The 15217-nt window shown below is 47.8% G+C and overlaps 1 protein-coding gene across 4 annotated transcripts in view; it reads right to left on the bottom strand.

Annotated features, from left to right (window-relative positions):
- Positions 1 to 15217, bottom strand: part of si:dkey-100n23.5 (cyclic AMP receptor 4) — an 82681-nt gene that overhangs the window by 27941 nt on the left and 39523 nt on the right. For 3 of the 4 annotated variants that reach the window (XM_012864468.3, XM_036139093.1, XM_012864472.3), the window contains one exon: positions 13876 to 13958. The exons of the other annotated variant lie outside the window; for it this stretch is intronic. In XM_012864468.3, the coding sequence (XP_012719922.2) occupies positions 13876 to 13958 (83 nt within the window). The remainder of the gene's footprint in view (positions 1 to 13875; positions 13959 to 15217) is intronic. 4 annotated transcript variants of the gene reach the window in all.

The raw sequence follows: 15217 nt of genomic DNA, 5'->3' as shown, positions 1-15217 counted from the left end.
AAAAGGACTAGGAGCCGGGGTTGGAGGGGGGGGGGCGAAGGCTAAAAGGTGAAGGGGTGAGGTCGAGCAAAGGAAAGAGGAATGTCCAAAATAGGAGGTAGCGAGACACACAAATGGGAAAGCCAAGATAAAACAAGAGGGGGGATAGAAAGGCAAAGAGGTTAGATGAGAAGGGTGGAGGCGTACGGTGAAGGAGGGGGAGGCAGGCTGTTTCTCCTGTGCGAGCCGGGCTAATGAAAGATGAATGAGGGAGGCAGCGGTGGGTAGGAGAGTGTGGCTGCGGGCGATGCCTGGCTGAGCCTGCTGCTGCTGCTGCTGCTGCTGTGCGTGTGTGTGTGTGTGTGTGTGTGTGTGTGTCTTCGGCCTGACAGGGTTTGCGTGCGCGCCCCGGAGTCGAGCCGCTCTCGCAACGGGGATGATATTGTGTATACAATATCAGGAGCAAACGGTCAACCATAATAAACACACGCATGCGGGGATCATAAACATGCGGGAGCGCACGAACGCTACGCGGCTCTCGGCGGCGGCGGCCTGCCACCACCTGCACTCGCGCAGTCAATCATTAGCACTCGCGCAGCATCTCCCGAGCCTCGCTCACTTATTCAGGCCCTCCATCTATCATGCTGTCAGTCACTCTTTGAACCCGTCTCCCGGCGCCCTCCAGAGCCTGCGCTAAATCCCTCATTTGCCACCTCTCCCCATCTCCTCCAATATCCCACCCAGCCATTCAGTCTGTACCGCTACCCAGCCATCAATCCCCCCCAGCCACCCCCACCCCCAACCCACACCCCTGACAGAGTTCACCTTTTCGCCTGGCTCTAATTGTTGTGCCGAACATCCTCGGTGCGGTGGGTGAAAGGCACTTGAGCGGCTCGGAAGGAGGACTCCCTCCCGAAGCGTGGAAGGCAGCCAGACAGAGAAGTCATCCTGAACCCGATTGCACTTCCTCCTCTCGAGACTTGACTGCTTTTCCTTCTTCATTTTTCTACAGAGAGCCTCTTGTGCTGTCTGCAGTTATTCCGCTGACAGCCCCTCTGAACTTTTCTCTGAGTGAGAGGGATACTGGTGACAAAAAAAAAAAAAAAAAAAAAAAGTTGCGGATTTCTGGATAAATTGTAGGTCGTAAAAACCTGGAGGCCACAAGAGGAAAAGGAACTACACAACGCGCTGATCCGCAAGTTCGGAACAGGTTTCACATTTATGGAGGTTGCTGGGATATAAGTTTAACACAAAAAGCAAGGAATCTTGTTGTTGCAATAACGCTTATTGGCAATAAATCTTATATGCTGGACTCTGTTTCTCCCCCCCCTAAAATGCTGCCACGTTTATAAGGAAAATGCATCAGCGGGCAGCAGAGTTGACTATGGCTAGCACCCATGAAAAACTTGCCAAATCCTCCCTGCCAATGCCAAACAGCTTTTGGCAGAGGCAATGTGATGATGTGGGGCAGCAATTGCCTCGCTAGAAAATCAAGTTGTGGCAACATTGCAGAAAACCTCATCACAGGGAGATAAGATTAGATCCTGCAACCAGTGGCACCCTTATATCCCCACTCCTTCAGGACGTTAATGGTCGCAGCCACGTGCAGGGACAGCGTCCAAAGATTTGGCAGTGGGGGGTGGGGGTGGGGATGGAATGGCGTACGCCCGCAGTCCTGACCTCATGCTTGGGCGCGCTCTTCCTACCAGAGTGACAAACGCAATCTCCTTGGCAGACTTGTGACAGACAAATGCTGGTCGGAGAATGGGAATGCCATCCCACAGCGGTGTGTGACCAAGCTGGTGGCCGGCGTGAGGAGAAGGTGCCAGGCTGTCGCGTATGGTTCTCCCACATGCTGCCGAGGCCCGTCTGTTAAAGGTGCAGAGCCACGTTATTTTACTTCTTTATTGCTTTCTACGTCAGTAGCTCACGCTGGTCGCATTCAAAGTTTTTGTGAAAGATTTTCACGTCCTGTTAGCGCATTAGTTGTTATTTTGGAGTTTTTTGCTGTGCTTTTGCTGAATATGTTAGTAAATAAAGTCGTTTTTGTAATATTAACGGAAGTACGTACTGCGCATGCGCTGCAGGGGCTAAAACTTGGAAGCCGCTAACGGCTATTAGAATCTCCCGGTGAAACAATGAAGGTCCAAGATCCAGTAAAAAAAATGCACAAAAATATGATTCCAAGAGGGAAAAGACTGGAACGTCGCTGGGAAGACAGTATGAACGTTGATGTTCACTGAAGCGGACGCTAAACCTGCCGAGGCTCAGATGTGACCGCAGAGTTGATTGATGTGAGTAAATCTTAAAGTTGCTGTAGATCAGTTTATTTAATTAATAACGGCTGATCTTCGATCACGCCGAGCTGCTGCTTTATTGCAAAACCTTGCATATGGTTAGGCTCGGTCTGGCATTATTTCATTTTGATTTATAATCAAGCAAACTGGCATTAAGATAGTTCTGCGACGCAGTTGCTAGATGTCGCCACATCTGTTTATATTTGTTTTTGTTGTTTTTTTTTTTAGATTTTTTGCAGCTCTAGTGGCTCGCAGGAAGGGGGGTGGAAGAGGGGGAGAGACGTGTGGCAAAGAACTGCAAGTCGGAGTCGTACCCGGGTCGACTTCGTCGAGGACTAAGGCCTTGGTATATGGGTCACGCTACCCGCTGCGCCACCAGCGAACCCTCTGTTTATATTTGTAAATCGCATCCGAAAGCAAATAATATTTTGGCTCAAAAAAGACCATCAAAACACTATAAAGATGGAGGCTTGGTGTGTATACAAGCTTATTTATCATGATCAAACAGTTTTTGGTCTTTTTATAAGCATATTACGTGGCTATATACCTTTAAAAGAATATATTTTTTCAAACTGTCAAGAGGTCCCGTTTTATTCTAGCTTCAAATCATCCAGTCCAATAAACAAAACCAAGTTGATGGCAGAACAAGCGTTTTGGCATTAGCAGAAAAGGATTTGGCCAGATTTCATGGGTGCAACCCACATCTGTGACTCTGCTGCTAAACCCACTAATGCATTTTCCTCAGACCGTCTAAAAAGGCAAAAAGGAACAGGCTTTAAGCAGTATAAGATTGTCAAGAAGCGTTGACACGGCAAAAAAAATAAATAACTGACCAAACACAAATTAAAGCCGGCCTCCAAGACAAAGCGGCCGGCATTCCTTTATCAACCTGCGTCAGCGCTTTTTCTAACAATATCCACAGCTGAGATCCGGTCATACTCTACCACTATCGATGAGCACTTCCCTTAAGCTACTCCTGACATTTTTAAAACATATGTTATTACTCCAAATTCAAACACTTCCACAACGAAGCTTCAACACTTCTTCCAAGCCTAAGAACGAATGATGTCGAGATTGATTTCATCAAAATTGAAAAGATGACGATGCTAAGCACGACTAAGGCAGTGCTTGGCTAAAGGTTCGTCTAAAACAACTGCGTGTTTTGCATTTTCTGTGACGCCCTTCGCTCTTTCCTCTCGGTCATATGCCTTCTTGAGTTTACATTACAAGTTTCAAGTAAAACACTATTGTTGGGACTGATCTTTGAATCCCCAAGATAGGCCAGCTTTATCAAGAGTTGTTAAACATATTACCAAAGATCTCAGTTTTCATGGAACAAGCAATTCAAATGCAGCAATAGCATGCCTTTTCTGCGTCTTCTTCACGTGACGCTTTGGGTTGCTAGGTGTCGTGGTGGTAAAGCAGGCGCCCTGTATATGTAAGCTATCAGTTGCTAACTTTATATTCATTCATCACAAACGCTGCATGAAAATGTCTGAAAAATCGTACAGGAGGGTTCATTCGAGTCGCCACACTGTTGCCACTGCATGCATCGCTTGGCTGAGGCTTCGCGTTTCTGCAGCAATTTACAGCAGATTTAAATAGGACTTAAATAGCATTTTGCAATGAGGCTTTAAAATCTCGGCATTCCAACTTCCCTATTCATACACGGAAGCGCCATTATTCACTGAGGCGTAAAAGGTGCTTTCTATTTCAACCGTGACTCCTGTTCATTCATTATCACGGTTTATTTGAGTGCGTTTTCTGAGAAAACGCAGCTTCTCATCTGACTCCTCCAAACCAGACTTGACCAAAGGCTGGCACAGATCAAACGCTTGAACTGAGCGCTGAAGGCGCTCGGAAAGAAAAGAAGCCATTTGCAGAACGGCTTAAGACAAGGCCGACATTGGGAAGCAGGATACGGCTCCGGTAGTCCGCGTTTCCAGCTTTTACCAACCGTCGCAAACCAAAGTTGTGACCGAAAATAATTCGACCATCCGGTTCGTGCTTTGGCGGTTCGCTGTTTTCTGGTCCCCTTCGGGGAAGCAAAGACAGACTTTCCTTTGTCGAACGAGAACATGTGACCAGCCACCCTAAAGTGTGGAAAGAAAAATCAGTAACCTGCTTCGCTCACAGACAAGAGAAACGTCTTTATGTTAGCAGACGTGACATCTAAATAAACTGATCTATATCTACAGTATATCCTTTACTTTGATCATGAGGTCAGCATGGGGCGGGCAGCTGAGGCCGTGACTCCCTTTCAAGAGCGACCAACAAAAGCCCTTTGTCCATTTGCATCTCGTGCCACTGTCACGTGTGGAAAATGTCCCTGATTGTTGGTAAAAAAATATATAAATTAATTAATATATAAAAACCGAGGCTGAAACACGCCAACAGGCACACCTGCATGGGCCCAGACGCACAGCGACGGCGGAGGGAAGCACACAGCGACCCTGGGGGAGCAAAGCAGCCAGCGCTCACCACCAGGATAAAACCCAAACAAAGAGACATCCTGTTTCCTGGAACACAACACCGCTCGACTCGCGGCGCTGGGAGCCAGCAAACACACACATTCACACAAACACAAAAATCTGTCCGTCGCCGGCCTCGGAGAAAGCGGCTCTCTGTTCCCGTGTGTGGCGGCCGTGCGCCTGCTGACGCCACCGACGGTGCCTTGGAGTGTTTGGCGCACATGGGTTTATCCTTGTGAGCGGCTGCGGCTGAAAGTGCGTGAATCTGTGTGTGCGTGTGTGTGTGTGTGTCAGAGAGAGAGAGAGAGAGAGAAAGAGAGAGAGAGAGAGAGAGGGTAGGGAGGGAGAGCAGATGATAGAGTAGGCTTTAGCGATTCCCTGGAGTGTGAGGCAGCGTTTACGGCACTCTCAGAGCAGCCAGAGTGATGAATATTTAAAGACGTGCCTGAAAGAGCAGAGGGAGGGGGGGTTGGGGGTGGGGGGGGGGGAGCAGGGCGGGTGCGCGCCTGTTTGTGTTTGGATGTGGATGCGTGTGCGAGGGGCGCTTTTCTATCACCTCATTTTGAATCTGCGCTCATGTGCACGAATGCGCGCGCGCGCTGTGCACCTGCGTGCAGGTCTTTATTCACGGCGACTCATTGTTCCGATCGCGGCTTAAATGCTCGGATTTAAATACGAGCTCAGGTGAGGCGTGTGCGGCTCCTGGGTGTACGTGCAGGTGCGGAAAATCTTCCAAACGCGTCCAGGCTCCTACGTGTTACCACCACGCCCCCCCCCCCCCCCCCCCCATCTGCTACGCGGCGCTGCCTGCGGGGTCGGTCGTCCGTCTGAGGGAGGATCGCCGCGGCTGCTTGAGATCTGAGACACGTGTGAGCTCGGCTCGGGCGCACACAGGAGGTGTTGTCACATGCCCGCCAAATATCATCTGGGCCCCACAGCCGCGTGCAGCTGTACAATTCCTCGGTGCAGCTGGCCGCTTAAAGAGCACCGTATCTGATCCAACGCTTGGAGGGATTTACAGAATCTGTGCAAACAGGAAAACAATAAAACCGTCCCACCTGATGATCAGTGCGGGGTTTTAAATATTCCAACTACATGTGGAGCAAAATCACATCGACTCGCATTAACTCCTGACTTCGCTGGGAACCCCTTAATTAAACCTTTAATTTTGACTTAAACTCGGGCTTCCTAAAAATTCAAGATTTTTCAGTCAGTTTTTAATCACACTGTGGATATTTAAGAATAAATCATCCGTTTAATTGGGTTTTGTGACACGTTAAAAGCCCATTTCACTGTTTTGAAATTAGGATCAGTCAAAATCTATAACAGCAAAATTCTGGCCTGGATTATTCCAGATTAGACGCTGTGATCGTGTTCGTTTAATTTTTCAGAAATTCGAAACGTCTCTCTTCCTGATAATCAAGCAAGAAATGAAAGTCTGGAAATTGACAAAAAATTTCCACGTTGGGTTTTTTTCTTTTTTTTTTAATGCTTGAAAATATTGCAACCAAATTCCAGACTTTTCAAGATGTTTATCCATTTGGGCATAAAAATACAACGTTAAGAAATGATTGCTCACAGCAGAGTCACAGGAGGCAGCCTAACGAACCCTTTAAAAGTGCCTGTAAATGAAGATTCTTTTTAAATTGCACCGTCCTTCCCTGGGTAGAAATATGCCTTCACATACACAGTCCCATCTCTTTTAACCAACTAGCTGCCATGCTGGAGGAGGACCCACGTTTGTATTGCCACTACATATAGAGGGCAAGATGGCGATGACGGGGGGAAAAGAGCTGCAGCAAAGCGTGGCTTCATGGGGTCGCCAAGCCTCCATGAAAGCTTTATTCAAGATGTTTAATTTACCAAACATGCAGGGACTTTAAGTGTTACTGTGGGCTTTGGGCAGATAAAACTAACCCCCAGATTCCCCGTCCTCCGCTCCTCTAAGTGTCCGCTCCGTTCCAGACCGCCTCCGTGAAAAGCGACGCCTACTGCATCCGCGGTTACTCCGTCTTCTTGCTCCGCTCTGAGTTCCTTGGAGCTCGAGGAGAGCATGTACAAGAGTACACGCCGTAAAAAAGGGGATATAAAGGAGCTGGAAACAAAGCTAACTTTTCATTCATCCTTTGAACGGCGTCCGAAAAGTTCTCTGTTGCTGATTATATGTCGACTCGGCGTATTTTTACTTCCATCAAGTATGGGAGAGTACATTGGCCACTAAAAACTTATGTTTTTGTATTTATATACGACGCTTATACATATTAAAAGACGAATCTGCTTCCTTGTTTGGTGAAAAACCAGCAGTTTGAATCCATAATTTAAATAAAACGGCCAACTTTATTGGGAATATTTAAGATATTTTAATTTGTAGTTACCCATCTCTCGTTACTTCATTCTTCTTTGTTGGCGTTCTTCTTCCTGTTTGATGCGATTGCAGCTGTGGAGCCTGACCTGGATGTAGCCGATGGACCACAACGGAGCGGAAAATCTGACTTGGTTCGTATTTTGACAGTGAACGACGAAGAGCGTATCTGTTGACGGTGACGTTCGAAGAAATCACAAAGAATTAAAAAAAAAAACCGTATTGCACGTAGGTAAACGGGACGGAGCGGTCACAGAGGATGTGGAATTTGGAGGTAAGATTGAGCTTTTTTAGCAACAGATACTCCAGATGTGCCTGGCATGAAACAAAGGACGGATACGTGGGGAAGCACGTCATGCCTTCTTGTTGAGCATGGCGGAGGATCCGTGATGCTGTGGGTCTGGGGACCTCGTTAGAGGGCGTTGCATCATGAGTACCAGGACATAATGAATACAAATCTGATGGCCTTTGACAGACAACTGAAAACAGATTACGATGTTGGGTTTTTGATCCAAAAACAAACAGCATGTCCAAATCAACACAGAAATAATCAACTAGACGGCAAATCAACCATCTTCCATGGTCATTAGCCAGCACTGGACAATCTAGAGAGGTAGTGAAGGAGGACTGGTCAAGTATTATAAGTATTAACAGGAAAAGTATGTACAAAGAAAAAAAATATTTCTTAATGCAGACAATTTAAAGGTCGTATATATCAGTATTTTGTTTTAACCCTCAGAACTTATTGCCGCGATTAAAGACAAATTAATTTCCTTCACACTCTTATCAGGGCTGCCGACAAAATTTGCCCAAGTCTGTATATGCAAGCGACGTTCTCTCGCGGCGAGCTGACGCCGATATCCCGTACGGACAGAAAAACAGGAGTCTTATAGAGACAAAAAAAGACGCGAGTTGCAGCCCTGCGTTTTGCCTTTCAGCTTCCGTTTACTCGCTCAAGCTGAGAAAACACCACAAACACACAGTCGGGTGAGGCAGAGCAAACCACACAGCAGCCTGCACAGACACAGAGGCGCGAGCGCACATCCACTGCCTCTGAATGCCAGACACTCCGCGGCGCAGAGGCAAGCGACGGAAGGAAGGGACCGTCGAAAGGAAAAGAGCGCAGGAGTGAGAGAAAGAGGGGGGGGGGGGCTCATCCTGGGATGCAGAACGCCGAATACAGTGAGATAAGAGTTAATGTATCCCCCCCCCATACACACACACACCCCTCCTTTAGCCCTCCTGTTTGGCTCTCTTCTTTCTTCCTCCCTCCCCTCCCTCCCTCCTCCTCCTCCTCCTCCGCCCCCTCCCCGTTCTCTTTGAGGGATGAATAATAACTGCTGCTCTGAGATTTCCTCCCTCGTTTTTCAAAGCGCGGAGCGGAGATGTGGAAGGTCTGCCCGGATTGGAAGGTCTGGGCGTGTGCGCGCAAACTCACAACCGCGCGGCTCGCGCCGAAGCGCACGCGGACGCACGCACACTTTGTCTTGTTCTCGCTGCTTGCCTGGAGCAGGGAAATCAGATCTCCTCTAGAGGAAGGGGGGGGGGGGTGGTTGAGGGTAGATTGGGGAGGGGTGCTTTGAGGCTGTAGGCAACCCATACAAAATGAAAAAAAAAAAAAAAAAAAAAAAACATCCCTGCAAGCACGTATAGGTCTAGAGACACCACAAAACCCACAGGCAGCATCGAGGGAAGCCAAGAATAACTAGCAGGATGCAAGCTACCTCCTGGAGTGACAGGGTGAACTCAAGGTTACAGACGCGTCACTGGTTCAAGCTCTGCCGCCAGGGCCAATTTATCTGCGCTGGAGCACCGTCCTCTGGGCACGTAACTCTGATTGCTTAAAGGCATCAAGCTAAAAAAACAAAAACCCCAAAAAAAACAACAACATCAGAGAAAGACTTGAAGACAAAGCCTTAGTGAAAAAGGAGAAAAGGCTGACTGTAGGATGGGGAGGCAGGAGTTCTTTCTGCTGGTCAGCAGGAGAGCCGGGGGGGGGGGGGGGTTAGCGGACCGGTAACCAGCATCAAGCAACCACTACGTTTCAAAAGAAAGTTTGGTTTCAGTACCCCCAGTATCCCCCGTTTGCCTGGCCTTTTCCTGTGCACTGCTGATCAGCTGGCTGAAACAGCGTGGAAGTTAAATTTGGCTCGCTTTTTTCTTCAGACCCTTGTCTGAAACTGATTGTTGCTGTGTTTCTTTTCTTCTTAGTAATGCAAAGTTTCCCTCAAGGGCAGCAGGCTGAATGCTCTGTGCATGCACTCAAGACAGCGCAGGTGTGGTTCAGCACCTGCGTACCCACAGGCTGATAATGTTTGCTCCTCCCTTCGCTTTAAACTCGACGACATGCGTTCATCTTCCCCTTAAACCTAAAACCCTAATAAAAGGGTTCATGACCTGACCGACGGAGCTGATGGACTGAACTTATGAGCAAGAGCTCCAGCAGGGAGGAGCAGAGAAGATACCGCTTCATGGTTCTAACTTTTCTATCTGGGCATCCTGCAGAGGCAGATAGTTGAAACAGCTGCACAGATTTTGTCCTTGACCGGACGACATCAAGGAAAGCTGTATTGCAACACCACTGATGAAAATTGCGAAACGTCTCTAGCGATCAACCTTCACCACTTTCCCTGAGTCTTAGCACCACAAACTCTTAAAAGAAATATATCAAGTGAGGGCTTTAGGGCATTTAAAGTCAATCTAACTGACCAAATACATCATATATATATGTATATGCAGACTGGGAATGCCTAAAACCTGAATGATTGCATCCAGTCAGTTTTTTTTTTTTTTTTTTTTTGCTACTACAACATTGTCACTGCTGCGATTGGAGCAGCTCTAACTTTCATGATTCAACTCTTTGTCAGCTTAACATGCTCAAACAGGAAAACGGTTTTATTAGAGGAGAATTGCCAGGTGCCGCAATTTGTAAGCTAAGCTAAATTAACCACATTTCATTCAAGGTTTCAGGCTGTTGATGAAATCCCTAAAAAATATGTGAATGAGAGCATCTTGTTTGGGAGTTACCCCCCAATAATGAAATATAGTTCATGGTAGCAAAGACAGCAGGACCGTATAAAAGAGATGCCATAATCAGTGTAGTAATAGGAAGTTTGATGTTTTGGGCTATTTAATTTTTCCAAACTTTACTGTAGATGAATGAACAAGTTCTGGTTGGAGCTGTGAACATAGTACAGACTGTTTAGATGGTGAACTATAAACTGGCACACTTGCTACGCAGGAAGAAGGAAGAAGGCCCCAAGCACATCTGCAAGTTTTTACCAACGGAAATAAAAATAGAAACTGACCTGAAAACATTTAATAGTAAGGTGAAACATTGGCTGAAAGAAAATCAATTATGTGAACATTGAGTCATTATGATTATGTTGGATGTGAGGTGTTGTTTTGTGTAATGTTGTTAGGATTGTGTAAAATGTTAATGGTTGTCTTTTATAATGTATTTTATATATGATTGTGCAATGTGAGCTACTTTTTAGTAAAATGTATTTTATAAAGGCCTGACTGGGGACTGGGGTTGCAAATTAGCCTATAGGCTAGAAACCTTTCATGCAACACATCTACACATTTTGTTATGGCTCTGCCTATTACAATTATGAATGTAATAATGTGCGCTGCATTGTCCCTGACAAATAAACTAATAAAAAAATAAAAAAAGTCCACCTTCGAATGAATCAAACAGAACAAAATTACGGTTTTGAAGTGGCCTAGTCAAAGTCTGGGCTCTGTGACGTGACCTTTAACAGGCTAAATTAAAACAACTTTGCGAAATAAAGTCAGCCACAGTGATGAAGACGACCCATTGCAAGTCACCGCTAATGCTTGACGCCAAACATGAGGTTTACATTTTCACACAGGGCCAGATTGATCTCATGCATCGTATTTCCCTTAATAACTGAGACCGTCGTCTGAAAAACTGCATTTTCTGTTCACTCTTGGTTATCTTTGTCGGACATTCAAAACTTCCCTCCCAGATGCCCGGAAACAAGTGAAGCAAAATATGCAAAAACGGAAAGAAATCAGTAAGGGAGTGAGCACGGTCTTGGTATCACCATGATCCTGTCCAACGGTGCCGTTTCTCCCAAAGGTTATCAGACGCAGAAGCGGCGCCTGGCCCCCCCACGTCTCGCTGTATAAGCGGGGCAAAAAAAAAAAAAAAAAAGGGCCTCGCTGAGGACTGGAAGGGCGCGCACGGAGCGGCGACGCGGCACCGAAATCAGCAGCCAGGTTCCGAGGAGAGGGCTTATTTATGCAAACAAGCGTACAAGCACGCACAGTAGGAATCTAGACAAGCCTTGTAAACAAACACACACCCACACCGTAAAGCACACAGGGGAGGCGATGTGAGAAGCAGACTGTGAAAACTCTAGTCGTGCCCGGGCAGCGCTATCGCACGCACAAACACACGCACACACACACAGAAGCACGCACGCACGCACGCATACAGATTGAGAGACAGAAAGAAACCGAGCCAGGCTGGAGAGCAAGGAGAACGACGCCGAAGGAGAAAGGCGAGGATAAGAAGGAAGGCAGAAGTGCGTAGATGTGGGTGTCTGGTGCTACTTTTGCGTTGCCAAATGAGGGCAAGTGAGTGCGAGGAAGGAGAGAGAGAGAGAGAGAGAGAGAGAGACGTGTATGGTAAAATGATGTATAATGACTCGTCCATGCGTGTGTGTGCGTGTGTGTGTGCGAGAGGAGGGGAAGGAGAAAAAAAAAAAAAAAAAAAAAAGCAGGAGCGCTTTCCCATTTCAATTCGCAACAGCTGGTGTCGAATTAACACATTTACCAGTGAGCATTTGGAACAGATTAAAATTGCGTGTGGCGTCTGACTATGTATGTGTGTGTTAGCGAGTGTGGCAGCAGATGAGGGCCAAAACAAGGGAGCGCACGTGGGTGTGTGTGTGTGTGTCTGTGTGTGTGTGTGTGGGGGGGGTGGGGGGGGGGGGTCGCCGATGGATCAGGGCAGGCAGAAATGGCACTGAGACAGGGGCGCGGAGCAGAGCGAGGAAGAGAGAGCTCTACCCGCCGGCTTTAGCTGCTGCTGCCCTGGGCCGTCTCTCTAAGCCCTGTTTAGGAGGCTTTGGAGCTCAGATAGAAATAATCCCTCTCTCAGACACGCGCACACACACACACACACACACACACACACACACACACACACACACACACACACACACACACACACACACACACACACACACACACAGGAGTGCTCGCAGGCAGATACGAGCAGAGGAAGTAAGTACCGCGCACACACTTGAGTCGAGGCGGACAAACACGCGTGCACTCTGTAGCAACAAGCAGCGACAGCACATTCGCCTTGACACGTAACCAGCCACCCACTTTACACGCACGTTCACACACACACACACACACACACACACACACACACACACACACACACACACACACACACAGGCAGCAAAACAAACGCAGAGCGAGGCTGCGTGGAAGCAGAGCAGAGCGACATCGGCACGGCACCGTGACAAACACTTTACACACTCCGGCACTCAGCCGAGGGGAGGGAAGGAAAGGAGGGAGAGATGGTGGTGGAAAAGAGGCGAGGAGGTGGAAGAGGATATTAGCCTGGGAGACGGGGAGGGAGGTGAGTGAGAAGGAGGAGGGGAGGGGGAGGGGGGGGTCTAACAAATTAATAGGAGCCGGAGATATATACAGCCAGCGCTGCTGCCGCCACCGCCGCCGCTGCTGCTGCTGCTGCTGAACCAAGGGAGGAGGAGGATGACGACGAGAGAGCAATTCATTCCCGTTTTCCCCTCGTTCAATCTCTGGAGGAAGGCAGAGCGGAGCCGAGCGAGAGCGTATTTGCTCAAGAGAGGGAGAGAAGGGCTTTGTGTGGAAAAGTGCTGGAGGAGGAGGAGGATGTGGTGGTGGTGGTGGTGGTGGTGGGGGTGACATAAAAACACAGAGGCAGAAAGATGGAAAGCCCGAGCTAGGAGGAGTAAAAATATGGGGGCTATAACAGACTTTTAGAGCGTAAAAAAAGGGGGGGGGGGGGAGTGGAGGGAGAGGGGAGCAGGAGGTTAACACAGGATGCCGTTTGTCATCTTCATCAGCCGACAGCCCAGGAGGAGGAGGAGGAGGAGGAACGAGTGGAATAGACGGGGAGGTGGATGGAGGGAGAGGAAGGGTAAAGGGGCAGAAGGAGGTGGGGGGTGGGGGGGGGGGGGGGTGGTGGTGTTTGAGCCAGAGCCTTTGAAAGACGTTGACCCTGTAATTGACCTGTGTCTCCGCCTACATCGCGGTGGCGACAAGCAGAGCCGCTGCAGCTAATCACTTAGTAACCCTGACCTGTCAATCACACCGGCTCAGGGAGGGAGGGAGGGAGGGAAGGAGAGCTGGAGGACGGGAAGGCAAGGGGGAGAGAGGAGGAACAACGCCGCGACCGGGGGGTTATCATTTACTGGACCTCCTCCCACCAAGACCTCAGCTGATGAAGCTCCGGTTATATAAAAGACAATAAAATACTTTATTCCACACACACACACACACACACACACACACACACACACACACACACACACACACACACACACACACACACCATCTCACACACACACACACACACACTGGTCGTACTGCTACAGCGAGGCCTTTGTGAAAGTTCAGATAAGCGAGAACAAAAGGAGGAGAGCCGCTGAGGTGGAGAAGGAGACAGCGTAGCAGAATGAAAGCAAACCCAGCGACGGGGTTTACGTGGCGGACAGGGGAGGCGAGGCCGGGCCGCTACCTGTTAACGAGCGGGAAGATGGACACCAGCAGGTAGACGGAGGGGTACCACTTCAGCGGCTTGATCTCCTCAGCCAAGGAAACCTGGAGGAGAAATGAAACCGTGATTAATTACGCGCAGCAGAGCGGCGACAGACCGCTGTCTTCATACAGAGCTTCGCCCACGTCCTGATCTCCTTCACTTTGCGTCGCTGCGCCATCACAAACTGACCAACACGTCTCTCTTCCTAATGGCGCTGTAGAACAAACTTGGTTTTAATCCGTTTAATAAATGAAAATCTGAAAAGTGTGGCATGCAACTATATTTAGCCCCACTTTACTCTGACAGCCCTAAAGAATATGCAGCTCGACCGGTCGCCCTCAGAAACCCCCCCAATGGGTAAATAATGTCCACTAGTGTGTAATTTAGGCTCAGAGGTTTGTTAGAGAACAGCAAATATGTTTATATACAAAAACAAAAGTTTCTTGATCGGATTTAAACAAGTGCAGATACAAAAAGACAAAGAAAAAAGTCAGAATACATTTTTTCAATGGGCACAAAAAAATCTATCCTATTGTTTACCTGTGTAAGGCTTTATTTGGAATAAAAGCATTTTGACACACGCAGAACTTCTGTCTGCGGCGAAGAAGAAGAAAAAATCTGATGTTTTTCATTTTTCAAATCTTTACTGAACAATTACATACAAACAAATAGGGCTGGGTATCATCTAGGATGAGCCGATTCGAGACAATTCTCGATACATCGCTCACGACAATACAATTCTCAATATAGCTCAGCTTGAGTTGATTTGACTTCATTATCGATATTTATTACTTTTAAATTAATACTCAAAATCATTCAATCAACGAAATCAGCCAAATATTATATTTATGTTATGCGCAAACGTCCGATTTTAGGGACGAAGGCGCTTCTAAAATCCTGTCGGCCGTTCCGCAAATTCGTCTCACTTGCACTTCCTCGCTGTGAACAGTTATGGCGCGCTGTAATAACGCCCCATAGGGGCTGGGAGGTATATTGACATTGAAAGCCAGAATATCGATATTAAGTCGTTTTTAAAAACATCAATATTAATCTTTGTATTGTTTTTTTATGCACAGCCCTACAAACAAACATGGAGGGGAGTTTCTGCTGAGTCTTCTGACTCAGCATGGACCCGTGCCAGGTTCTAGGAACGGTGGAGACGTTGCTGCACTCGCTAATAAAGCTGCAGGCTTAGCAACACATGCCGTCGGTTTTCCTGCGCTACAGGTTGAGAGAAAGTTTGGCCCAAAGAACAAAAGTTTAGATGGACGCGGTTTGGCATAAACCATCCGTCTCATTCAGGAATACGATTTCATTCGGC

This window comes from Fundulus heteroclitus, chromosome 7 (assembly GCF_011125445.2).
Source record: "Fundulus heteroclitus isolate FHET01 chromosome 7, MU-UCD_Fhet_4.1, whole genome shotgun sequence".
NCBI classification, from domain to species: Eukaryota; Metazoa; Chordata; class Actinopteri; order Cyprinodontiformes; family Fundulidae; genus Fundulus; species Fundulus heteroclitus.
Note: the sequence above shows the minus strand (reverse complement) of the source record. Positions and strands in the feature narration are given on the sequence as shown.